This window comes from Cebus imitator, unplaced genomic scaffold, assembly GCF_001604975.1.
Source record: "Cebus imitator isolate Cc_AM_T3 unplaced genomic scaffold, Cebus_imitator-1.0 Scaffold33, whole genome shotgun sequence".
Taxonomy (NCBI): domain Eukaryota; kingdom Metazoa; phylum Chordata; class Mammalia; order Primates; family Cebidae; genus Cebus; species Cebus imitator.
Window position 1 is genome coordinate 10,224,435 of NW_016107348.1, and position 26,405 is coordinate 10,250,839.

Consider the following 26,405-nt stretch of genomic DNA (forward strand, 5'->3'; position numbering starts at 1 on the left):
TGCAGTGCTTAGTGGAAGTTTTATTGATGGGAATGCCTGTATTTAAAAAGGTGAAAGCAAAAACAGGGAATCAACCTAGGTTTCCAACAATGGTGGACTGGATAAAAAAAACAAAAAAACAACAACAAAAAATGTGGTACATACGTACCATGGAATACTACAGAGCCATATAAAAATAAAATCATGTCCTTTGCAGTAACGTGAATGCAGCTTGAGGCCATTACTCTAATTGAATTAACACAAGAACAGAAAGCCAATTACCACATGTTCTTATTAAAAGTGGGAACCAATATGGTTTGGCTGCATTCCTGCCCAACCCCATTTTGAATTACCACATGTTGTAGAAGGGACCCTGTGGGAGGTAACCAAATCATGGGGGAAGGTCTTTCCCTTGATGTTCTCATGACAGTGAATAAGACTCATGAGATCTGATAGTTTTAAAAATGCAAGTTTCCCTGCACAAGCTCTCTGTCTTTGCCTGCTGCCATTCAGGTAAGATGTGACTTTCTCCTCCTTGTCTTCCCCCATGATTGTGAGGCCTCAGCCAGCCATGCGGAACTGTAAGTCCATTAAACCTGTTTTTCTTCCCAGTCTTGGATATAACTTTATCAGTAGCATAAAAGCAGACTAATAAAGGAACTAACTCACGGACATAAACATATTGAAGTAGACACTAGAGACTACTAGAATAGAGAGAGAGTCAGGAGGCGAATCCTTGAAAGCTACTGAGTGCTATGCTCATGACCTGGGTGATAGGATCAATCATACCCCAAACTTCAGCATCATGCATATACCTACAAAACAAACTTGCACATTTACCACCTGAATCTGAAATAAAACAGAAATATTAAAAAGAATTTTTATTAGCAGGAGAAAATTCTCAAACTAATAACCTAAGTTTTCATTACAAGAAACCAGAAAAATCACATTAGATACATAGCAAAGAAGAAAAAATAAATGATAGAATTGGTATGAAAAATGAAACAAAAAATAAAAAATTATAAGGAATATAAAGAAAACTAAAAATTAGTAAAAAATAAAAATGAAATGGAAAAACTTTTAGCTAAACTGACCACACACACACACACACACACACACACACACACACACACAGAGAGAGAGAGAGAGAGAGAGAAAGAGAGAGAGGACTTCCTGGGAACCTAAAAAGACACCTTAAAGAATAGAAGGGATTTTTTGTATATCATACAACTGATAAGGAACTTGCAATCAGAACATATAAAGTCCTCTTACAACTCAATGCTAACTTAAAAAAATATTGAAATCTGTGCAGGATTTGAATAGACATTTTTTCCATAAAAGATATACGATGATCATGAAAAGATGTTCAAAGCACATGAAAAGATGTTCAAAATTGTTAGTCATTAGGGAAATTTAAATCAAAACCCAAAGATACTATTTTACTCCCACTTCGACGGCTATAATCAAAATGATAAAAAATCACAAGTGATGAGAATGTGGAGGGGTTGGAGCTGTCATTTATGACGTGAAAATATGAAATGGTGCAGCCACTGTGGAAAACAGTTTGGCAGCTTCTCAAAATGTTAACTATAGTTATCTGATGACTCAGCAATTCTCTACTTTGGTATATACCCAAGAAAACTGAAAATATGTCCACATAAAAAAGTGTACATGAATAGATGCATTATTCATAATAGCTTAGAAGTAGAACAACCCAAATTTCCATCAAGTATGAACGAATAAACAATATGTGGTATACTCATACTACTGATGCTACAACATGGAAGAACCTGAAAGCAGTTTGCTAAGGGAAAGAAGCGAGTCACACAAGGCCATATGCTGTATGATCCCGTTTACAAGAAATGCCCAGCATAGGCCAATCTATAGAGACGAACAGTAGATTAGACAAAGCTACAGAGATAAACAGCCTTCGAGTGGGTGAGGGATTATGAGGAGTTACTGCTAATTGGTAATCCATTTCTTTTTGAGGCAATGAAAATGACCTCACCTTAGATTGTGATGATGGTTGCACAGTTTTGTTTTCTATACTAGAAACCAATGAATTGTAAAAAAAAAATAATAATAAATAAATAAATTAATTAAAAAAATAAAAAATTCCAATGTGTTATCTTTAAATGGATGTTTAAAATAATGTACTAACCTTCAGGGTTTTTTTTTTTTTTTTCAGCAAAAGAAATCTATAATTATGGATTTCTCATCTTAATGATTTAAGAATCAAGTCAAAATTCAAGCACTTTATGTAAGAGAAAATGGTACAAATGTATATTTCTTGTGATACCGTCCTATATTTTCCCATAGCTTTTCATTTTCAAATTGACCTCAAATAAATAAACACAACTTTTTATTACACTTACTGGCCAGCACATCCTAAAGTAGGAAATTCAAAGGCTGCTTCCCCAAGCCAGTTCAGACAAATAATTCAACTGTCTGTCATCATTCCTATTAAATTTTAGAAGCTTTCATAGTGATTTTCAGAAGTTTTTACAGAATTAGGTTTATGGTTTTCTATACACTGGTTATAGAAAATAAATCTTGAATTAGTCTTTTTATTTGAAAATTACATATTGAGGGATTTCACTTTCTCATCCTGTTTAATTCCTAGGCTCACAATGTAACCATAGAGCTTTGTGTTTTTCTGCTCACTATAATGTAATTATTAGTTGGCTAAACACACAATAAATTAAAATGATTTCTTGATTCTGATAAGAAAAAAATGAAAGAAGTGCTAGTATGTATGTTTCTCATTGTACTATCATTTTGAAAAATAACAATTTATTATTTGAGACAATATATTATTTTCAAATTATCTCTAATAATATAAATTAGATCATCATTTGTATATTAACACACCTGTATTGAGAAAAATAAATAGAACTCACTTTCAACAATAAACTTAATCACTTACATTGCCACAAATGTCTTACCTTTGTCTTGGCAGGCTGATGAGGGGCTGTTTATGACACCTCTTGCTAAGGCTAAAAAGCTTGTGTACAATTTTCTGTGCCTTTAGGAAAAGTTGTTTCATGCTGTTCTCCAATTGTTCATAACGGCGCTGAAAATTAGAATCCATTGTCCACAAATGCATTATAGTAGATGTGTTGAGGAAATAATTCATAGGTAGCCTTTTCATAAATAACTTGAATTCATCTGAAAAATGTCAAAATTCAACACTTTAATTATGAAACAATTATTTTCCATTGTACCCAAACATATATGTCAATATTAAGAACAAATAAATACACAAAATTAAGAATAAATAAATACAGTGCATCATTTGTGAGTAGCAAATTAATAGAAGATGGAGGATTTAGATGCCTTATAATTATCTTCTTTTGTGTTCCCTTTAAAATAGAACTTCCATGAAAGAAGATAACCAAAATAATTTGTGCTAAAGCAAATAGGGCAGAAAGTTTAAGTTCAACTTAATTTTTCTGTGTGCTTCTTTTAATGGTATTTCAGTGAACTTTCTTCAATACACAGTCGTCATTCATCTGGCTTTCATTTCTGGCTTTGGTATTAATTATCCTTAGTGTATTTAAAGATCTTTTCAGAAATTTTCATTAACTCGGAATAGAAAATATATAAAATCACTACTAAATAATTGTATTAGTGTTTAAAGAAAAAGAAAAACCTTTTTAAATATAAAATCTTAAATTTAAATAAAATTTTAAATATAAAATTATAATGTTCAACTATATACCCTAATTATAACTGACCTTATTTGTAACTGACTTATTTGTAACTCTTTGTAACTGATCGTATTCTAATTTGTTATGACTAATCATTTAAAACATAAGTACATGCTAAAGAAACAATATTAAAAAAAATTTAAAGCTGAAATATGGGCTTTTGTTTTTGAGTCAATAATTGTGCTGTCTTTTCAACTGTCTGGTTTAACCAACATTAGGAATAAAAGCTGACACTACACTAAAATAAACAAAACCAAGAAGATCTAATAATTATCTGAACACAAAAGATAGTTGAAAAAATTGTAGAAAGGTGGAAACAACCAGATTGTTAATCAACAAATATAAGCATATACAAAATGTATTACATACATACAATAGAATATTATTCAGCCATAAAAATGAATGATACATGTTTAGGATATTACACTCAGTGAAATAAGCCAGAAACAAAAGGACAAATATATTATATGATTTCCCTTTTATGAAATATCAATACTGGGAAATGCAACCTTTTAACAAGTCACAGTGAATTATATTCACGAACATTGGGGTTATTTTTTCTAGATCAAATAGGTACAGAGCCCTGGCATCTTTTGGGCATTGAAGGAATAGACTTTTATATGAAAAACAAGGAAAAGCAAAATAACAGTACTTTTTACACACAAAAAAATGAGAAAACATTTTATAGGGTATATCTGTCCAACCATATTTTTTCTTTTTTTTTTTCTGGAAGCACTCTCTCTATCCCCCAGGCTGGAGTGCTGTGGCATGATCTTGGCTCACTGCAACCTCCACCTCCCAGATTAAAGTGATTCTCATGCCTCAGCCTCCTGAATAGCTGGGATTAGAGGCACCTGCCACCACATCCAACTAATTTCTTGTTTTTAGTAGAGACAGGGTTTTGCTATGTTGGCCAGGTTGATCTCCAACTCCTAACCCTGAGTGATCTGCCTGCCTTGGCCTCCCGGAGTTCTGGGATTACAGGTGCGAGCCACCGCACCTGGCCAAAATCATTTTTTAAGTAAGCAGAGTATAACTAATGGATATATTTTATAATTCCTATTTATTTACTTATTTACTTATTTTTGAGGCCACGTTTTGCTCTTGTTACCCAGGCTGGAGTCTAATGGTGCCATCTTGGCCCACTGCAACCTCTGCCTCCTGGGTTTAAGTGCTTCTCCTGCCTCAGCTTCCCCAGTAGCTGGGATTACAGGTGCGCACCACCACACGAAACTTTTTTGTATTTTTTTTTTAGTAGAGTTGGAATTTCATCTTGATGGCCACACTGGTCTCAAACTCCTGACCTCAGGTGATTCGCCAACCTCGGCCTCCTAAAGTGCTAGGATTACAGGCCTGACCCACCCTGTCCGGCCTATAATTCAAATTTGATTGTATCCTATATATTTTTTGGTCCCAATTGTCTCTTTTGTGAAATTCCCTCTTTTGAATAAAGAGTTGATGCATTGAAATTGGAAAGCATTTCTTGGATTATTCACAAAGCAGATGCCCCTACTTTGAAAACTACTCATTTCATTGTCATCTTTTACTTGAATAGTTTTGAAAAGTCTTTATTGTATTGTAGATATACATATTTTAATTAGTAGGTATACATATTTAATAATTGTACTGTAAGTATACATATTTTAATATGTAGGTATACATATTGTATTGTAGGTATACATATTTTAATACTGAATTAAAATATAATTAAAATATAATATAACACAAAATATACTCATAAACAGTAATTATAACAATCCCTGTTTGTTATAATAGTATTGGGGCAGGTTTTAAATTTGCAAATTTTATTGAAGATAAAAAATATTTTAAAATTCATTTTTAACTGAACTACAGTGAATATAACAATGTATGGCAGCTGAAAATTGCCACTATGTAATTTCTAAGAAATAAGGTTTTAACATGACACTTGAATAATCACTTCATTATGAAGTCATTAAGAGTCACCACTGTCACCCAAAACATTTATTGAACACCTGTTGTGCACAGAACGTACAGATGTTTCAGTCTATGACAGCAAGTATTGATAAACCGTTCTTTTTAATTTTAAAAAATGACTAAGACATGCAATATTTTCAGATAGCATCTTCAGTATCTGAAATTCACTCTACTTAGAAGACCCCCAGAAATATTCATGTGGAAATCTTTTCTTTTACTGTTGGGAATTAGTAAAATTTTTATTCATAAAATAGAGAAATAAAATTTGAATGACACATTAGATTTATAAATCAATAATTTACATAACTAAAAGCAAATAATACTTTATTTTCTACATAGCTTGGGGAATTACTATAAGATAAAATGTTATCTGGCATCCCTAACAATTGTGTTTTATTTTTGTAGTTATGTAAATGGAAAATACACAATAGCTATGCTTTTGGGGATACATAAATAAGTTTGTGAAAGTAAACAAATTAATATCATATAAAAATAACCCAGAAAAAGTAAATGTAATATCTAGGTAACTAGATATATTTTATTCTAAAAATATCTCCATGTTAAGTATATATCAAGTGAGTACTTTTCATAACATAATTTTGAGGACTATAGAGAAACAAAATAACAAACTGCAATGACAATAATAATGGGAATAAACATCTAAGCTGGCAGTAAGTTATAGTCAGTCACAGTCTTCCTAAAACTAAAATGAAGCAAATAATAATACATAGGGAAATGTATTATATTAAAGAATTCTGTGTAGGTAAATAGAATTAACCTAGGTGATAACTTTCAATAAATGATAGATGAATAACTAGGCATGTTGTAAACTCTCTGGACGACTACCACTTCTCCATTAAAAACTGAGTAATTTTGAAAATAGCTAAAGGTTTGTTGTGCTTTTTTCCTTTTTCTGTCAATAGAAAATCTAGATAACACTTGATATCTAATTAACTTATTTTGAAACTAATAGCTATAAATATTAATTCAATTAATTATCCCAATAATCCTTCACAAAAATTTTATTTAAGCAATTTTATATGCAAAATGCAGATAATGCTTGGTTTCATAACTCTGTTAGCAAAAAGTTTTATTAATGCTACTATATTTACACAATTATTTTATGTATTTATATATTTGTTCTTTATTTCCATGCTTTGCAATTGAATAAAACAGATGAGAGTGGGAAACTGAAAATTTTTGGGAAGTTAAAGACTCAGACTCAGGTACATACATCCTGATTGGTATTTTTGCCCTTATTAATAAAAGTAAATAACTTTGACCAATGAAGTTGATTGTATACTTTCAAATGTTCAGAACCTCTATTCAGAACTGCTTTAGAATCTATTTTCAATGATGTTCTAAAGCATTCTAAATTTTGTAGAGTTTTGAGGGTCTATAATTTATTTCCTGAATTACATAAAAATTAATCAGTTTTTCATTACTTAGAAATAATTTCTTGAGTTATAAATCCACCAAAATAAAACAGAAGATTCTGCCATTGGTAAGTAGGAATATGGACAGGGAGTACTGAAAGAGGAAACTTGTGCTTGCTTTTATGATTGTTATTAATTCATATTATCATGCTAATTATATTAAAATTTAAATTAATATTGTGAATAAATATAAAATATAAGCACAATACTACTGCATTATCAATACATCAAGTACATACCTTATGTTTCAGACATGGATTTGTATTTATTATTTTTAGAGACAAGGTTTCACTCTATTGCCCAGGCTGAAGTACAGTGGCATGATCATAGCTCACTGTAACCTTGAGCTCCTGGGCTCAAGCAATCCTCCAGCCTTACTCACTCCAGCAGCTAGGACTACAGCCATGTGTAACCATGCTCAGATAATGTTTTTTTCTTTTTTTTTTTTTGGCGGACATGGGATCTTACCATATTGTACAGGGTCAAACAATTCTCCCATCTCACCAATCCAAATGATTGGGATCACAGGCATGACCTACAGTGCCCGGTTACAGACAGTTAAATACAGTGACATTATTTAGTTACTTGTTAGCCTAAGGTAAAACTCTACTGGGTCACATTTTATGTGTGTGTGTGTGTGTGTGTGTGTGTGTGTGTGTGTGTGTTTAAATCAATGTACATATTGATATAAATTAAAGTATCATTTCAGTAGACATGACAATGCAATGTGGATAATAATTTTAATTATGAAAGCATAGCAACAGTTGCACTATAACAATACAAAAATATGTAATATTGAACAAGGTATGTAATGGATATGGTCACAGGGCAAATATAATGTGTCAGATATGTATGAAGAACCCATTCAAACATTTGATTTTACACAGAAAAAAATGATCATTTCTGATTTTATGATATTACCAATCCATGGCCTTTAAATTCATTTCTACTACTTATGTTTGTGATCATAGGATTTCTTGGAAAATGATATGTGTTCATAAGAAATTCTAGTAACACAAAATTTTTGTAAGTAACAAACTAAAAAATTATTACTTTCTAATACTAAATGCAGAACTGTAGGGTTTATCTATACATGAACACATAGCAAGTATGCTCTGTTTCATTGGCTGGGTTTTTATGTGTTAATTTTTTTGTGTGGTTTTTGTTGTGTTGTTTAGTCTATGCTTGGTTTAGACTCAATACTAAGAACTAATTCCAAAGCTGACAGATATGAAGCTACATTTTCAATGTTACTGCCCAACCAGAACACCCTCTGATAAAGCTATTTCCTGTTCCTTTAGAGCCACATTTTTCTGGGGTATGCGTCCTCTGTCTTCTGATTTTCCATGGCAAAAAAAAAAAAAAAAATTTCTAGCAAATAAGTTAATCAAAATCCTTGACACTACAGAAATACTGGGTTTAAGTCGGTAAGATGCAAAATTGGCAAGATATGAAAGAAGTGGGAATGTGAGTGAGAAGACTCAAGGCAAGAAGAGTTGAGACTGAAATTCCAGGCAATCAGTGTCTTGAATAGCAGAAAGTTACCAAGGGCTGAAATGGCTTCTGATCCTCCAGGGAGCGCTAGTAACACACAGATTTTGACCCACTCTGTAACCCTTACAGAATTGATTTTTACTTTTGCAAACCTTTTTTCTCCTAACATTTCTAAGGGACTATTTCAATGATTTGTATCAGTTTCAAAATTTCCCAACTTCCACAGTAAATCACTGATACGACTTTGAGTGGCCACATATCAATGTAAGTCTATTCAAACCATTCTACAAGTCATGGGTATAGAGTTTACACTGAAATTGACAAAATACTATAATGCTGCATAAAGTAAATGGCAAGCCTGTTCAATAGCTTGTGAACGGACCAATTTTATGAGACTACAAAGCGATGGGTACACGAGGGTATAAATCAGAAACAGATTCGAATTTTTTAGTAGCTGCCTAGAAATAAGGTGTGCTCTTTCTCACTGTTTTATTTTTCTCTGAAAGATGCATCATGCTTTATATTAAAGCATTTCAATACATCAAGCCAATTAATCTGTCCTTCATTGGCTTGCCCTGTTTATGACCCCATTCAACTGTTTGAGAAATTACTTAAATAGAGCCTTATGTCTTAGAAGCTGGAAAACCCAGGTCCTCACTGTTCCAGTGCCCTTGCAGCTACAGAGGGAGTGAGTGCTTCTTTTAAACTAGAAGGAACAGGTCTACCACCCAGACTTTGATCTTAATCTGTTAATGCAAAGACAAAGAGGGGGCTGGAGATATTCTCTCAGGAGATGTTTCCAGTAGTACGGGTAGTGGTTACCTCAACATGGTGTTCACTGCAGTTAGCAGTGTTGACCTCACTAAATATGTCTTACACAATTTTTTTTTTTTTTTAAGACAGAGTCTCACTCTGTTACCCAGGCTGGAGGGCAATGGTGCTATTTTGGCTCACTACAATTTTGCTGTCGTGCCTCAGCCTCCTGAGTAGCTGGGATTAAAGGTGTGTGCCACCATGCCCGGCTGATTTTTTGTATTTTTGGTAGAGATGGAGTTTCACCATGTTGTCCAGGCTGGTCTTGAAATCCTGACCTCAGGTGATCCGCCCACCTTGGCCTCCCAAAGTGCTAGGATTACAGGTGTGAGCCATCTCTCCAGGCCTATGCAAAATTTTTTACTGTTTCCTGTGTAGCACATGAGTGAAAAATCACCCTATTTTTCTTGGTGATTTGATGTGTCATCCAGAATCCCTTAATACATTTATCCAACTAAGTCATACAGAGCCTGTTTTCCTTACTTACAGCAAAGAATCTGGGCTTATACAGGTAAAGATATCAGAGATGGTTTGGAAAAAGTTTCTAAAGAAACTTGAGAGCATATTTGGTTGGCTTCCTACTGACTGGGACAAAAAAGCTTTATAAATCTATACACTATAAAGGGTGGAATTTTGACAACAGAAATTCCACCTCTGCCCACCTAGAATGAAGTGCTTGTTGCAGAAATGGCATTTGGAACTATATGCCTGCATATAATTGAATGAAGAGCATGAAAAAATTCAGACTGTGGATGAGTTTACTACTAACAGAGATGGTTTGCTTCAAGTGTCCCAATTCCTATCCATTCAAAGCACAGAATGAATGTGAGACTTTCAAAGACTGTGCTAAAAAAATCGTTTACCTATTGCAGCTGTAGGGCTTCAAAACAAACTTTGACCCCAAGATTGAATTTACATTCCTTTCAGATCTGTCATGTTCAAGTTACAAACAACCGTTGACTAGAGAGGCATGGGAACCTCGGAAGTGAAAAGCAGATGTGTGGGATGACTGGAGTTGATTGAAAATAATCTAAACCAGGAACTTTTGCTTTCCTGCTCCCTCCCAGCAATGCAGCACTTCCTGCCCTGTTTGAAGGACTAATCTCATCTTACCGTATTCAGACACTGCGATGATCTTAATCAAAGAAGTGACCATCATCGTGAAGCCAATTCTTACCATGCTTATCATGCTCCAGGGGAGCTTATTGAAAATATTCCAAGAGAAGGCTAATTTTCCTACAGACTACCAAGAATTTGCTCATTTTTCTTGGAAGAAAAGGCATTAAATGCATTGGTAAAAGGAATGCTAGTGTCTCCAATGAGTGCTGTATTGGCGGTTTATCGGTAGGATAGGGACACTAGAGTGAAAATCTGTGTGAAATCAGTTCAGCTCTGACTTTATCAATAAAGATAAAATTACCCTCTGTACTGAGGTCCAGTAGCAACTATTAGCCCTAAAAGGCATAGTGGACATAGGTGTTGTAATACACAAAAAGTTCAATGTTTTACTTAAAAGTTTAACCTGTAGAAATTTTAAATTTACTAAGCAGATTATGGCCCCTTGACAAACACAAGGCCAGTGGCTTGAGGTCAGATTTAATTTGTATCATTAAAATAATAATAATAATAAGACATAGGTCTGGCAACAAAGGCCTGGTTCAAATCATCATATTTAGAAAACTGTTCTATCAAATTTGCAGCCCTAAATCATTCCTGAATCATTTCAAAGACCAGAACTCCTGTATCACAGATTACTAAGCAGGGCAAATATTCTACTTGAATGATGAGTGATAATTTCTGGGAGTATGCTATATTCAGCAAATCACAATGTGGTTGTATAAAAATCAGGTAATAAATTCAATTCCCCCATATGCCCTTGACATTAGGCCAATAAGGACTGTAACCCATAAGATGCTTACTTTCCAATTATTTCAGTAAAAAATTGTAATAGAAGAACATTGGCTTCGTAAGCTATTATGGAGTAATAATTAAGGCAAAAATACAAAGTGAAGCTGCTTCTTTCTGCTAATAATGTAAATCTAGAGTCACACTGCTTGTTTTTCATGCTTGACACAATTCCAGGAATTTGGGAAACATGCAGCCCTTGAAAATTGTGAAGGGAGTGTTCATATTCCATCTCCAATTAACTCAGCATTTTGGCTAAAGCTTCAACATAGAGTTTTTCTAATTAAAACTGCTATTCCTGATGTGGTATATTTATCAGTGGCATAATTCTTGGCACCAGGGATAATGCTTCCTCTCTGGTATAAATTGTTTTCTCTATAACTGTAAACAGAGAATATCAGGAACGGTTTTCCTTCATATGCCAGTCACAAGAGTTAAACATTCTCATTGTATTCTGAGGTTAAGTAATTTCTCAGCATCTGTGCTACAATTTATTTTACAAGGATGTAGATCATCTCATTGTGCCACAAGACATATTTTGTTAATGACCATAATACTGAAAAATATAAAATGTGAAATATGTTAAAAAACCCACACACACACACACACACACACACCAGCAAGTAGCAGGTATTCTAGCTGGCATGAGGATTGAAAATAAATGTTATTTACATGGAGAGTCTGGTGATTCTGTGCACATTTGGATATCCTCTTCAAAATGAAGAACAAGTAACTTCTTCATGTCCCGTTACTAACAAAGATGTACAAATGTTGGAAGTTGCATAAAATGATTTCTCTGGTGACAGTATTGATAATAATGACTTCAGTGATCTGTATTGGTGTGGCAGATGTGCCAGCTGCAATTCCTTGGCTCCTTGACGCCCTCAAGAGATTGCTTTTGCTATTGTGATTTCAGGCTTGTTCCTGGCATAGGGTCTGAGCCAGCATCTCCAATCCTCTTGTTGATTCTGTGAACTATCCAATCCAATGTCTTTAAATCAATTCCTTTTCTACTGCAATCAGATTCTGTTCTTGCAAGAATGCTGACTGATAGAGCTAACTGAGGCCTCAAGGGCAATTACAGAATGTAGTTCAACAAGATTTGAACAAATATTTGTTGAATGTCTACTGTGTACCAATCACTGTGCTAGTTGAGTGTTAAAACCACAGTACGAATAATTATTATTGCTATAATAACACTAATTTTATCAGGATTTTTGTGTTGATGAAATTACGTAATTATTATGAAAATTTAACTGTTAGCTATTATTTTCTTTTTTAATTTATTTAGTGTTTTTCTATGTGCTGTGCTCAGCAATTTACATGGATTATCTCATTTAATCCTTACAACAGTCCTAGGAGATGGGTACTTTTGCTGATGAGAAAATTTCCCTAAGCAAGGTTCAGCAAGCTGTTCAAAGTGACACAGTTATTAATTAAAGCCCAGAACAAACCAACTTTGAAAAAAGCAAAGCTCCTGCTTTAATAAACGTAAACTCTTGTAGAGTTGACAGAAAAATAAAATTATGATTCCCTACACTTAAAGGGAGCTTTTGTTTGGTAGACTTTTATAAACATTATCACATCCAATCTCGTAATAACCATGTGGTATGACAGTCTGGGTTTTTGAGATGTGGTGTAAAATAAATTTAAATTATAGGATCATTGCCAGAGTAACCTATGAGAGGAAAATAATAGGCCTGAGGAAATATAAAAGGGAAGATAACTTTATATTTCTGTGAGGGGTCAGAACAATGTTTTATTTTTTTGTATTTTTCCTTTGTAAAAACCTAAGACAGCATATCACATATACTATGAATTAAGCATACATTTCTTAAATGTCTTAACCAATTAACAAGATTCAGAAGGAAATGGCTGAATCTAAATATAAATATCTACAGAACAGTTCATGTGAAAAAGCAGAGCTTAGGCATATAAAATGTGAAGCCCTGTTTTATGTCTTATGGGGCACGAACGGCTCCTGGGGAAAAAACCTTGAAGTAAGGTATGTATTACAGTTCTAACCCTTAATATTAATATGGATATCAAGAATTCAGGTTGGAAACAAAACTGCAAGATAAAAACAAAGAAACATTTATTAACTTATGAATGAGAAAATGGCAAAGGAAGTTTGGGCAGAAAAGTTACAATGTGTGTAAATTGCAGATTGATGAATTATTAGTTGAAATATCCTGCAATAACCTGTGATCATTGGCTATAACCAAAATTAGTAGTACATATTCATGACTACATAAGAAAAATTCATGTTCAGTACCTTTTAAGTCTTAAGCATTCTTATAGGACTTTTAACACTCTTAATTCTGTATCTTAGTTATTGCTGTAATGCCTGCTGTATTGAAACAATAATCATGACTTACATATGTTGAGTAAATTTTTCCAAGTGTGATGCCTCCTACATGACATCATGCCTAGAGAAAAGCTGCTGAACACACAAACAATATTTACCTACGAGATCAAACTCAATTGAAACCATGTACCCACCAGCAGATGGGAAATCCGACTAGAGTGACGGTGTGAGACATAATCAATCTCAGAGGAGGGATTTTTCTGCTGGCCTAAGGGGTCAGTGTGGTTGACTAGATGCCCCCCATAGGTCACTGGTTTTTTTATTGGACATAAAGAAATCGGGATACGTACACAAGCATATTGCTGGTTTTGATTGTTTGGTTGCTTGTTTGCTTTTATTAAACAACCAACAGTATGTTGATCAAAATCTAATGGAGAGAGAAGTGGTGGAAAACACTCCACATCCTTTGAAGGGCAAGTAATAATACCTTCAAAGAAAAATACTCTTTCTTTTAAATAGGAAACACTTTCTCAGCACTAGTCCCTCTCATAGGCCAGATATTAATTTTTGCAGCAATTTTTGTTCCTTTTCCCCAATATAAATGGAGGCCAAATAAGTTTAGTGATTTCCCTAGGAATAAAGATCTACAGAAAAGTTAAATTAGTACTTAAACTAAGAAATTTCATTCATAATTTGTCTTTCATATTATGTTGCTACCTGAAATGTTAGATACGTTAAGTGAAAATGTGTAATAATTATTAAAATAATACTAATTCACATTATTTATTAGGAAAGTTAAGAAAAAGCATAAAAGATATTATCCACAAGCCACACTGAATATTTCTACATACTACTAGGAGGAATGGGGAACTTGTCAATGATTTTGCCCCATGACATTCAGCTGCAATGTAATTTTTAAAAATTTTGTCTTCTTGCCACACGCAGTGGGGCTCATGCCAGTAAACCCAACACTTTGTGAGGCCACAGCAGAAGTGCTTGACACCAGAAGTTTGAGACCAGTTGGCATAATAAAGTAAGACCCCAACTCTACAATTTTTTTTTAATTGCCCTGTTGTGGCTGTAGACCCAACTACTCAGGAGGCTGGGGTGAGATAATCACCCAACCCTGGGAGTTTACAGTGAACGATGATTGCACCACTGTACTCTAACTGGGTGAGAGAGCAAGACCCTATCTCAAAAGTTTTTTAAGAAGTCTTTCTTGCAGTAGTTTTACATGTAATGGAGGTGCCTACTAGATGAAAAATAAAAACAATGTGACTAAATTTTTGGTAAGTCAATATCGGCTCTTTTGGTGAGAAATAAATGGCTAACTCCTTATATACTAGTTAAATTTATTCTCAAATAATTAAATATTGACATGTACATGAGATGCTATGCTCATTATTTTTATCATGTTATGTTTATAAATGAGTTGCCATATTTCTCAGTTGTTGAAGACTTTTTTCTCTGGATTGAATTAATCAAATGTGGTATGTGTTATACTCTTCCATACATTTTCTATAATATTACTGAAATTTGTCAGCAAATGGACTTAATTGAATAAAAACTATATGTGATGCTTCTAATCGGTCATATTTATTGATTCCAAATTAAAATATCTCAGACTGTGACATTAATAATTTACATATAATTGGCAACTGTGCTAACTTGTTTATCATGAACTTGGCACCATTGTTATTAGTCTGAAGCTGGTATGTTTTCCCCTGGATCCTCCTCCTTGGGCAATTCCAGTTTACACTTTATCAATGAGAGAAAGTCACGTGGGATGTGGAAGGCTGACAGGAAGTGGGAGCCATCATCCTCAGAAGTTTATGATAAGGAACATATGACATTCAAACCCCGTCTTTCCCAAAATGCAGTGATATGATGGCTCCCACAGACAGATGTCACAGCTTCATTAGAAATGGTAGCATGTCCAGGAACAGCAGCTTCCAAATATCCCCCCAAGGTTCCCTCTTCACAGTGGCCAGATGCATGCAGTCTCTTGGACCTGTCTGCAAACTAGGTTTTCTATCCATGCCAGGGCTTTGAAATTAAGTGAATTAAGAATGTTTCTCTAGTTCTCTTTCCACCTTCATTTCTCTATCTGCCTCTTTTGTAGGCATTCTCCCTCTGTCCTCCATTTCTGCAATCACTCTGCCCACCATGTTTATGATACCTATGATTCTATCCCTTNTCATATGAGCACTAATTACCATTTCAACCCCCTTATTTCTATCATATTTTTGGTTATTTATTTCCTGTTCAAACTCAGATGAACAAATCAAGTAATGCAGCTGCTGCTAGTCTTCTGTTACACACATTTCTCACTCATTACAACTGGAAGACTGATTCTGTTGTGGATGGCAATGGATCCAGATATAAAACTACCTGCAGTATCTGGTGTATACATAGCAACCCATGTGGCCAACGAGAAAAAAGCAAGAATCTGTATATGGGGGACGGGATGCACTCACGGCTAATGTTTTCAGTTTAAGATTTAGGTCTTGTCCTTATTCCTTATTGAGGTTTTCTGTGTCCTTTGGAGTAAAATGCAGACCCAAAGCTGGAGCAGCCGCATTGTAACCATGAGGAAAAAGTCAAGAGAAAGGGAAAGACACTGGTCTTCATCTCCTCAAGCCCTTGAAGCGGCACTGGCACTACCATTTCATTGCTGTCATACACAGATAGTTGTCATTGAAAATGAGCAAGAAAGAGCACGAATGGAAGTCTTCAAAGGTCCAAAGGTAGCGAGTCATCTCAATTGATTGTTCACAGTCAGTTACAGATTGAACTCCTTGTTCTACTCTTTCCCTCTTCTCACTACTGCACTTGACTAGTCAAAAAATAAAATACATAAATAAATAAAGCAATAATTCCTAAACTACTTCTCTCAAGAGTCCTTTACGTTATTAGAAATTATTGAAGATTCTGAAGAGCTTTTGTTTGTGAAGATATTTTATAGGCATTTACCATATTAAATATGTATTTATTAATGTAAACCATTTACATAAAAGTAACATTATATGAATGAAATACATATAAATAACACATTTTTATGAATATAACTGTATGTTCCCAAAAAAAATTTTTGTGAGAATATTAGCATTGTTTCAATTTTGCAAACCTGTTTAATGTCTGGCATAAAAGAAAACATCTGGCTTCTCATATCTGCTTCTGTATTCAATTTTTCACAGCATTATACACCATGTAGATTCTAGATCTCTCCTCCGTTCACTTGTAAGATAATAAAAGTGAAAACTTAAGGAAACAACATCTCTATTTTATTGTAACAAGGGGCTTGATCCTGTGAACTGGCTAAAAGTATCTCAGGGACCAACAGATTTCTCCTGATACGCTTTGAGAATTGCTGTGCAAAAAATAATAAAATAATCACCTTTCATGTTTGTAAGTCATTTTATAATTTACATGTTATTTCAGTTAAAATCCTCATCAGTCCTGTGATGTAAACAGAGTAGCTCAGCTCTATTGAGTCCCTTTTATTGTCAAGGGAACTAAGCTTCAAAGTGATAACATTTTCTCCAAGATCTAATATCTAATACAACATTGATACCTGCTCTGCCTTGTCTTTAATGTGTCTTATTTTCCACTATGCCATAGTAGTTCTCCTCTGTGGAAAGTGATATTGAAGGGATAGATAGAAAAAATATAAAACTGAAAAATTTAGTTCAGAGTATATATGAAAATACATATATACACACACACATACATGTACACACACATACACATGTACATTCAATTAAACACATAAATATAATATTTATGATATATCATATACATTAGCCTATCTATACATACAAATGGTCAAACTCAAAGTTTATATATTTTGTTTCAAATGTAATAATATGTAGCTAATTTTTAAAATACCTGTGCAGTTTTTATACACAATAGCATTTAAATAATATAATAAAAAGCAGCACCAATTTCATAGTATTTATAGTATGCTACCTAATCAAAGAAAAGGGAATTTGTGATAGTCCTAAGAGTTTACATGTAATGCTTCATTTTTCAAACCAACTAACATATTAAAGAGAAAACCCTATGTTAGTTCACATTTAACAGCTGTGGATCCTCTCAATAATTTTGCCTCTTTTCTACAGATTGTCTTGGAATTTCATGAGGCAGAGAAACAAAACTTAGACAGTTATCATGTGATTTTTCCCCTGAAACACACCACCAAATATTAAAATTGGAGCATCCTATTTATTCTATCTACTGCAGAGCTGAGCTTCTCTGACCATTGCTCTGAGAATCACCATTACTCTCCTTTGTGGAGAACTCTGAGAGCCAGTCATAAAAGATATAAATGATACCGCCTGGCTTGAGAGCCTGATGCTTTGTAGATTCCTGGCATTGTGTATAAGAAAAGTGGTCTAATAATAAAATCATGGCAATATTACTCCTTTCTCACAACAATATTTTCAGTAGTAATCTAGGCAATAAAGGTAATAGCAAGTCTAACACCACTGGCAATATTAAATTGAAATAGCAAATTGAAAAGCAAGTGAAATTGTTATCAGAGGGATTGATCTAGAGTAGAACCAATATTTTTAGCTTCCAAATAAATGTTCAATAAAATGATGCTTCACTATTGTGCAAACATTATAATAGTGATTTACCAAAGATATATTACTTTAAAAAGTCTTCTGTTCTTTCATAGACTGGAGCACAATAAAAATAACTAAAATGAAAACAGAGTTATTTTTACGTTCCAATGAGTTTTAGGTGTTCATAATACATTACTTAGCTCATCCTAAAAACTAGACTCTCAATATCCAGGAATGTTATTTTTATTTATATTGGAGTCCATGGAAACATTAGATCTTAGCCAGAAATGTTGCTGCTTCTCTCTACAAGCAAATGCAGTCAATAGGATTAGAAATGATTCTTTATATATTAAAAACTAAAACTTTCTTATTATTGTATGTTAAGAAAATATTTAAAAAGAATTATTAAATATGTTTTAGTCCTTATAGGACATGAAAAGCATAACAGAAATCTGTCATCTATCACCTATTATCTGTCTGTCTATCATATATCAACACCTGTTACATTTCTTGTAACTTTCAGAAGATGTTACATTTTGCTGCAGTAACAAAACACCCCTTAGATGATTAAAACAATTTATTTATTTCTCACATTACATGCCTTAGTGAATCAGTGTTGGGCTTTGCAGGATCTTGGATCATGGAGGTTCTATGTTCTAACTGCACACACTGGAACATAAGGCCTTCCTGGTTTTCACAGCAGGGGAAGAGAGAGTAACATGTGTTTTGGCTTTGTTTTGTTTTATTGTCTCAGCCCGTTTATGATATCCTTTCCTTGCATTAACCCTTTATTTTTCAGAACTTATCACTTTGCACCATCTAACCACAAGAAAGCTAGAAAAAATAAAAGAGTGAAAATGATAGTTGGTGGGCATTCTGTGTCAAAATAATGATCATCAAATATTCCTTTCCTCTCATTGTTCCACATGAAGAATATACTCCACACTTCTCTGGGAAAGATGATCCAACTATCCCGTCACTGTATCAAGTGCAAAGATCAAGTTTGTTGAGAGACGTGAACTAGTCTGTTAATCAATTTCAATTATGGCTCCCATTGGTCTGCAAGTCGATTATAATATAAAGTTTAAATAATGAGTTATTTGCCTCCAATACGAATATTAATGTTGGAAGAATAGAATAACCACAATAAACATAACCATTTATAAAGTACACAAATGGGAGATATGAAGTCAGGATTAGAAGGCAACCTGAAGCAGTATGTGACAGGTACATGAAAAGGTCTTTACTTTGGAGGTGGTTTTACTTTCTGAGAGGTTGTTCTTAATCATGGCCCTTTAGTAGTAACCCCACTTCCAGCTATTTTGCAGATATAGTTCCTGGATGGGTACATTTCTTTACATTTTTTTTTTCCCTCTGTGTCTCTTTTAAACTTAAAGGGACTGGCTACTCTAAAGCTATCAAGATTTTAAATGAAGACCACACCCTCATTGTGAGGTTCTGCAGAATATGTGTCCCTCAGGCTTTCTCATTCTTACTTTTACTGCTTGGGGTCAAGAAGCAGTTAGCTCTTTTAACTCTGGAGAAGTGAAATCTCTGACTTTGTTTCATGTACCAAGGAGAGCTCATCTGTTTCTTTTAACACAGGGCCAAACACAGCCATTAGTCATCAACCCACAACACAAAGACTGCTTCTTAATCTCTCTCTATGGAGCTAAAATTGTGTGAGGCAAATGGCCTTCCTCGCAAGTAACTGCAGATGACACTGCTACCACAGGATAACATTGGCTGACATATTTTTTGCTGCATCTCCAACTGACTACCAGGCCAAGATCATGGTTTTGTTTGTTGGTTTGCAGTGGAAGTACCCAATTCCAGTGCACAGTTTCTGTAGTAGTCAGGAAAGACAAGGTTGTGATAACAAACCTAAGATGTATTATTTAAACAAAAAAGATAAAATAATTAACCAGATTATTGAAAAAAAAAAGAAAGAGTATGTATTGGTAGGAAACTACGATCTGATATTTACAATACTAAAGCCCCATAAGCTCTAAAAACAGAATCAGAATTTGTATTTGATTTGACAATTAAGCCTGATTTTCCTTAAATTCTTTTGGGAATAAATGTTTCTTAATGCATTGTGATGCAATCTCAAACAAACTGGAATGTTTTATCACATGCACTGCAGTCAGCCCTCCTTGTCAGTGCTCCACATCTGTGGATTTAACCAGCTACAGGTGGAAAACAGAAAATTTAAAAAGTGGTTCCATCCGTACTGCATATGTAGAAATGTTTTTTTCTTGTCATTGTTCCTAAACAATACAGCATAACAATTATTTACATAGCATTAGGTTATATTAGGTATTATAAATAATCTAGGCATGATTTGAAGCATATAAGAGGATTTCTGCCAGATATATTCAAATATTATGCTATTTTATATAAGAGACTCAAGCATCCATGGATTTTGCTATCCTTGGGGGTCCTGGAACCCCTGAATACCAAGAGACTATATTTGTATCATATTTTCATTCTAAAAAATAAAATATTATAAATTCTGTAACACATTTTCTCCAAGGGTTTTGCATGTAGTACTACAGATCTATAATTTCTAAATAATGTAGAACAATAGGATATCATAGGTGACTGCTTGTGCATAAAACTTTGGTACACAATATATTTCTCTGGATTTATTATATTTATAGTTTTATCTTGTCTCACTTTCAATATGTGTTTATTTTTCTTTCTGAATATTAGTGTATATCGTTGTTGTTAGTGTTATAACCATTTGCATTTTAAATATGCTTACCCAGAGCAATTGTTTTTGAGTAAGCCAGTTGTAATGCCACACTTTGTAAATGCACGTTTTTGCCAATCAAAACTTTAACATTTTATTACTGTATAGGATCAGAAGAGTAGAGAAAGACATCTAATGAATTATGTAAAAATGTTGATCCTAAAAACCTGAATACTGGTTTTATGTATTTCTTGCTTGCTGATGAAGATTAATCACATCTCAGAGCATATACGACTGTTTTGCCAGCAGAGTGATAGAAATTGAATTCCCTTTTTTTCTTACAGCCTCTACCCATCACTTATGTAAGTATCTATAAATGTACAGACAACACTATAGAGATTAAAGGAAACAGACTTGCTAAAAAAGAAATATTAGACAAATTGGATGAGTTAAATGATAAAACAATGTCTGAGTAATGAAAAAAGTCAAGAGAAATTGAAGAACTATAAGGGAGGTAATGCATTTAAATTCAGTAGGTTTTATTTCATACAGAATTATTTGAAATATTTCCATGAGTGAAATTTGATTATCAGCTTAGTAGAAATAACAGTATATTCTAAACTGAGCAGACATCAGTAGAATTAGATCACGGCTACCTTTCTCCTTTCTTTTATTACAATGTCAGCATAATATTTAAAATGCCTCAGAAAACTCTTTCCTTCATAACTTTAATAAGTAGATTTGCCAGGTGCAGCACTAGCAGGAGGCCCATAATATATTTAAGTCGGAAAATGAGGCAATTATATTTCAAAGTTCTGATTGGCTACATTTTAATTTCAGAACTATGAGATGAACTGATTTAGCTAGTGGCTTTCTGAAGAAATCTCCCACATCTGCACCTGTTCATTTTATTAAAACAGAAACACCTTGCCAGGGGTGAGAAAAAGATATTGGTCACAGAAGCAATGACAGCTTGGTCCCTCTGCTTTTACTATTGATTACATTTCTTGACAGTCACATGGGAAGTTAATTAGTAATAGGCAATTAACACTCTTGAAAAATAATGAAGAAAACATAATTATATTGAGAACCTCCAAAGACTGTTTGTAATCTTAAATGTGATATTCCCAGGTCACTTTGTATAGCTTTGGCACCTGAGCCTTTGACATTCTTTTTTCTACGCTGTTTTGTCAACCCAGTCTCTGTCCCTAAAAAAAGCAGTAATTATTAATGCTCTATTTTCTTATTTTAAATTAATAAAATGAATACTGAATTTTCATCAGTCTAACTAAAAATCCCCCAAGGAATCTCTCAATGAAAACAAGATAAAATTTTCTCTGCATATAAAGTGAATAGTCTTTCAAGTAAAATACATCTGCTGTCAGCTTGTGATGGGTTACAATTATTTTTCCCCCCTTTTCCATTAAGGGGTAGTGGCTCAATGAACAGGCTCTCAAGCTAAGCCACTTAGGCTTTAATCTCTGCACTGACACTCAGAAACCATCTGACCTTAGAGACAGTTCTTTGTCGTATCTGTGACATAGTTTTCTGTAAAGTGGAATAGTGTTGGTTTTGTACTAGTTATTTTAGTAATTTTATCTGGAGTGAACACAGGTGATATTCATGGTAAATAATGCGTCAGCCCTCCTTTTCCCTAACCCTTACCGCTGTGGTGACATAAGAATGGTTGATGCCATTTTCTTTTCTTCCAAAACACAACATGCCTTTGACTTGGGACCAGGAGAAAAAAAATTTTCTGCACACAAAAGGGAAAGAGCAGCTGCCTGCTGCCTATTTGAAAAGGTCTAATACGCCTGATTCCTAATTTCACCTGTTTAGTATATCACTGAAATCTCTCTAGGAATGAGGTAACCCCATGTGTCTCGCATTTTACATTACTATTTCACAACCTAGAGGTGTATTCAAATTCAGAATCTTTATTCCTCCTTCAAATGTGCACACCTATGGATATAGCTGTTACAGTCTTTCTGGTACTTTGGGGTTTATGCATGAAACTGAGTGTGAGTTACAACTATTTAGACTTCTTGGGTTGATAAAAGAAGCCTTAGTATACTTTTAGATCACAGAAATTTCTTCCCAAAATAGGGTAAAAATGTTATAGATATAATACTTACAGTATATTTTTAGGAGAATAAGTAAGACATTTTACAGGAACTTTAACAAATCCAGGGAAGCTACGTATTCTCACAAGTAACAATAGTAGCCACCCAGGAGGATTTGTGATGCTTAAATAAATTGCTAAACAAGTCACTCATAATTACCTCCTCAAAATTATAGTACCAAAAAATTCTAACTACAATTGATTTTTCAAAGACTTTAGAAGTCAGTGTATTAGCCATACTGTTTAAATATTGAAAAAAACTTTACGTAATACATAGCTAATACTCAGCTGCCTTTATTTAACATTTTATTTTAAAATAGCAAAAATTCATAGGAAGCTACTAAAATAGTACAGAGATAGTCCTGTGTACCTTTCATCCAGGCTCTACTAATGATCATATTTAATATCAGTAAAGCACAATATCAGAAACAGGAAATTAATAGGCATTATTTAGTATAGTTATATAGCAGTCAACATCAACACTATTCTATAACTACAAAAATATACTCAGTTCCAACTCTTTGTGGTTACGCCAATCCCTCCATTTCCAGCTGTCCCTCGTCCCTGGCAAATACTAACCAATTGTTTTTATCTCCATAACTTTTTAATTTTGAAAGTGTAATAGACATGAAATCAGACAATATATGTTTTTCTGAGATTGACTTTTTTTTTCACTCATCATAATGCCCTTAAAATACATCAAAGTTTTCATTTGTACCAATGTACATGCAAATTTTTCATTCTTGTTATGGATGAATATAAATTTATGGTATGTACAATAAAGTTTGTTAAATAATGAGGAACATTTTGGTTGTTTCTAGTTTCTGAACACCATAAATAAAGTAATCCATTTTCACTTCATGTAAGTTTAGATATGTTAAGGTTTGAGTCTGCCTATTTTTTCTCTGTCATTCCTTGCTTTTGCTTTCTGTTTTCCTTTTGTCCTGCTTTTCTGTGCATGAAATTTTCTTAGGATTTTATATGATTTATCTGGAGTATTTTATAGTGTTTCTCTTTGTATGTATTTGTTTTAATTTCCTGCTTGAGGTATTACAGTATGTGTACATAACTTACCACAGTGGACCAGTGTAGGTATTTTATCAGTTTGAATAAATTATACAAACATCCCCTTTAAGTTACACTTACATGCCCTTTAAGTTCCTTTATTCGCATCCATTTATAATGCAATTACCTTAAACATTGCCTCTACATATATTGAGTATCATTCTGGACCTTATTATAATGTTTGCTTTGGCCATCAAATGTAATTTAGAAAACACAAGAGGAAAATGAAAGTTGGTTTTATTTACTCATTGTTTTACTATTAAAAAAATTTTTTTTGAACCTTTCGTTATTTCTTTCTGTTTAGGTAACTTTAGTAGCCATTAATTTAAGGAGGTCTTTAGTGACAAAATTATCTTAGTTTTCCTTCATTGGAACTTACAAAAATCAATTTAATTTCGGAAGGATAGTTTTGCTTGATATTGAGTCATAGTTAACATTTTCTATTAGCACATAAAAATGTCACTTCCTCCTCATCCTCTTAGTACTTGATAAAAATTATTGAATTTATTTTCCACCTCTAGTTAAAGGTTGTTTCTCCCTTGTTGTTTTCAAGATTTATTTTCTTTGTATTTACAAATGTTAGACTGTTATGTGTCTTGGTGTGGATTTCTTTGTGTTTATCCTATTTAGGATTCTTTCAACTTCATAAACTTTAGATTTACGTATTTGCCAAATTTTTGAAAATTCTCTGCTCTTATATCTTTGAATACTGTTTAGACTCTTCTTTCGCCTCTTCTTGCAGGATTCTGATGATAAGAAAGGTGGATCTTCTGTGAGAGTCCTGCAGTTCCCCCAGACTCTGCTTATTTTCTTTCAGAATATTTTCTCACTGCTGTTCAGATAGGATAATTTCTGTTGTTCTACCTTCCAGTTAAATGATTCCTTTGTTTGTCTTATTAATTCTTCTGTTGAGCTTATCCTTTGATTGTTTTGTTTTAGTTACAATTTTTACTTTTACCATCTCAATTTGGCCTTTTTTGATAACATGTATTTATTTGCTGACTGATTTTAAAAAATTAGCCTGTCCAAAGCAGGTATGTCCTTTGTATTCAGCTCAGGGAGGTAATCTCTGACTTACATGACAGGGTTTTTGCTTTGTTGGAAGATTTGAGTTATTAAAGATAGACTACAGTGTTATTTAGGCAGGAGGCTAGGCACATTGACAATATTTAAGATGGGGAAAACCCATACCAGAAAGACAAACAACGTGATTTAGTGTGGGAGCTTTGGTTCACACAGTATCCATTGATGCAGAGAATAAGATCAATCATATGGACTGTCAAATAATCAATTATGCCTTTGTGAGGGATACACTGCTTCCCTTGTCCGACTTTAAAATGTATCAATTTCTTGTAATTACTTATAACTGTAAGTGAAATAACCTTCAGTAACGGTCTGTGGGTCCTTCAAGTGAATTATCACAATTGAGAATGGTTTTGGAATATTCCTGAAGTTGCAATTAGTGTCATAAATGAGGTAGAAGTACACTGTGAGAACTGTTACCTCTAACTTAGCAATCAGTCTAACTTACCACAATGAGACTGCATTTTTTCTTAGTTTTCAAGCATGATCATAATTTTCATTGAAGCATGTTTGTGATGACTCTTTTTCAATCTCTGTCAGATAATTCTAGCAACTGTATTACTTTCCCATTGGCACCTTTTGATGATCTTTTCTTATTTAAGTTGAGATTTTTTGGAACTTCATATAAGTAATTTCAATTTAAACCTGAACATTTTGGGCATTATTTGGGAACTATTAGGGCTTATTTAAATGTGTTTGCAAGTCATGTCTGACTCTGCTCAAATAGGGAAGAAGGATAATGACAGATTAATGGCAGGTTAGCATGGAAGTTTTAAGTTCCAAATTCGTCTTCCATTGAAACTCCTGGGGAACAGGGCTTCTCATTACAGCTGTGAAAGGGTGGTAGGTCAGTTTTCCCATGAAGTTTTTGCTGATACCATCCTGGTAGTGGGGGATGAATGCCTCATTAATACTCTGCAGATATCTCCACTGACACTGCTGGGGTTTGAGCTTGTGAGAAAAGTCCTGACTTTCTGACTTTCCAGTAGGAGTCCTTTGACACAGTGTGGATGGCTGTAATCATTACCACTCAGTGGGGATGAAAGTGCAGGCTCCCACACTTGGCTTTCTATCATCCCATCACAATAGGGCTGTTTGGAGTACTTCATGATAGCCTGATGATGGCAGAAGCCCACACTCTCCACTTGACCTTTAATGACAGGGGTAGGTTAGGGCTGCAGCATTTTATGTGGTGTTTGGCAGGAGCAGGAGTCTGAAAGTTGTCTATTGCTTTCTTGCCCCTTTCCTGATTCTGTCTGTGCCTAGAGAGA

The 26,405-nt window shown here is 33.9% G+C and overlaps 1 protein-coding gene across 2 annotated transcripts in view; it reads right to left on the minus strand.

Annotated features, from left to right (window-relative positions):
* BRINP3 (BMP/retinoic acid inducible neural specific 3) overlaps positions 1-26,405 on the minus strand; it is a 340,326-nt gene that overhangs the window by 67,061 nt on the left and 246,860 nt on the right. For both annotated transcript variants that reach the window (XM_017524542.2, XM_037737086.1), the window contains one exon: positions 2,925-3,147. In XM_017524542.2, the coding sequence (XP_017380031.1) occupies positions 2,925-3,147 (223 nt within the window). The remainder of the gene's footprint in view (positions 1-2,924; positions 3,148-26,405) is intronic.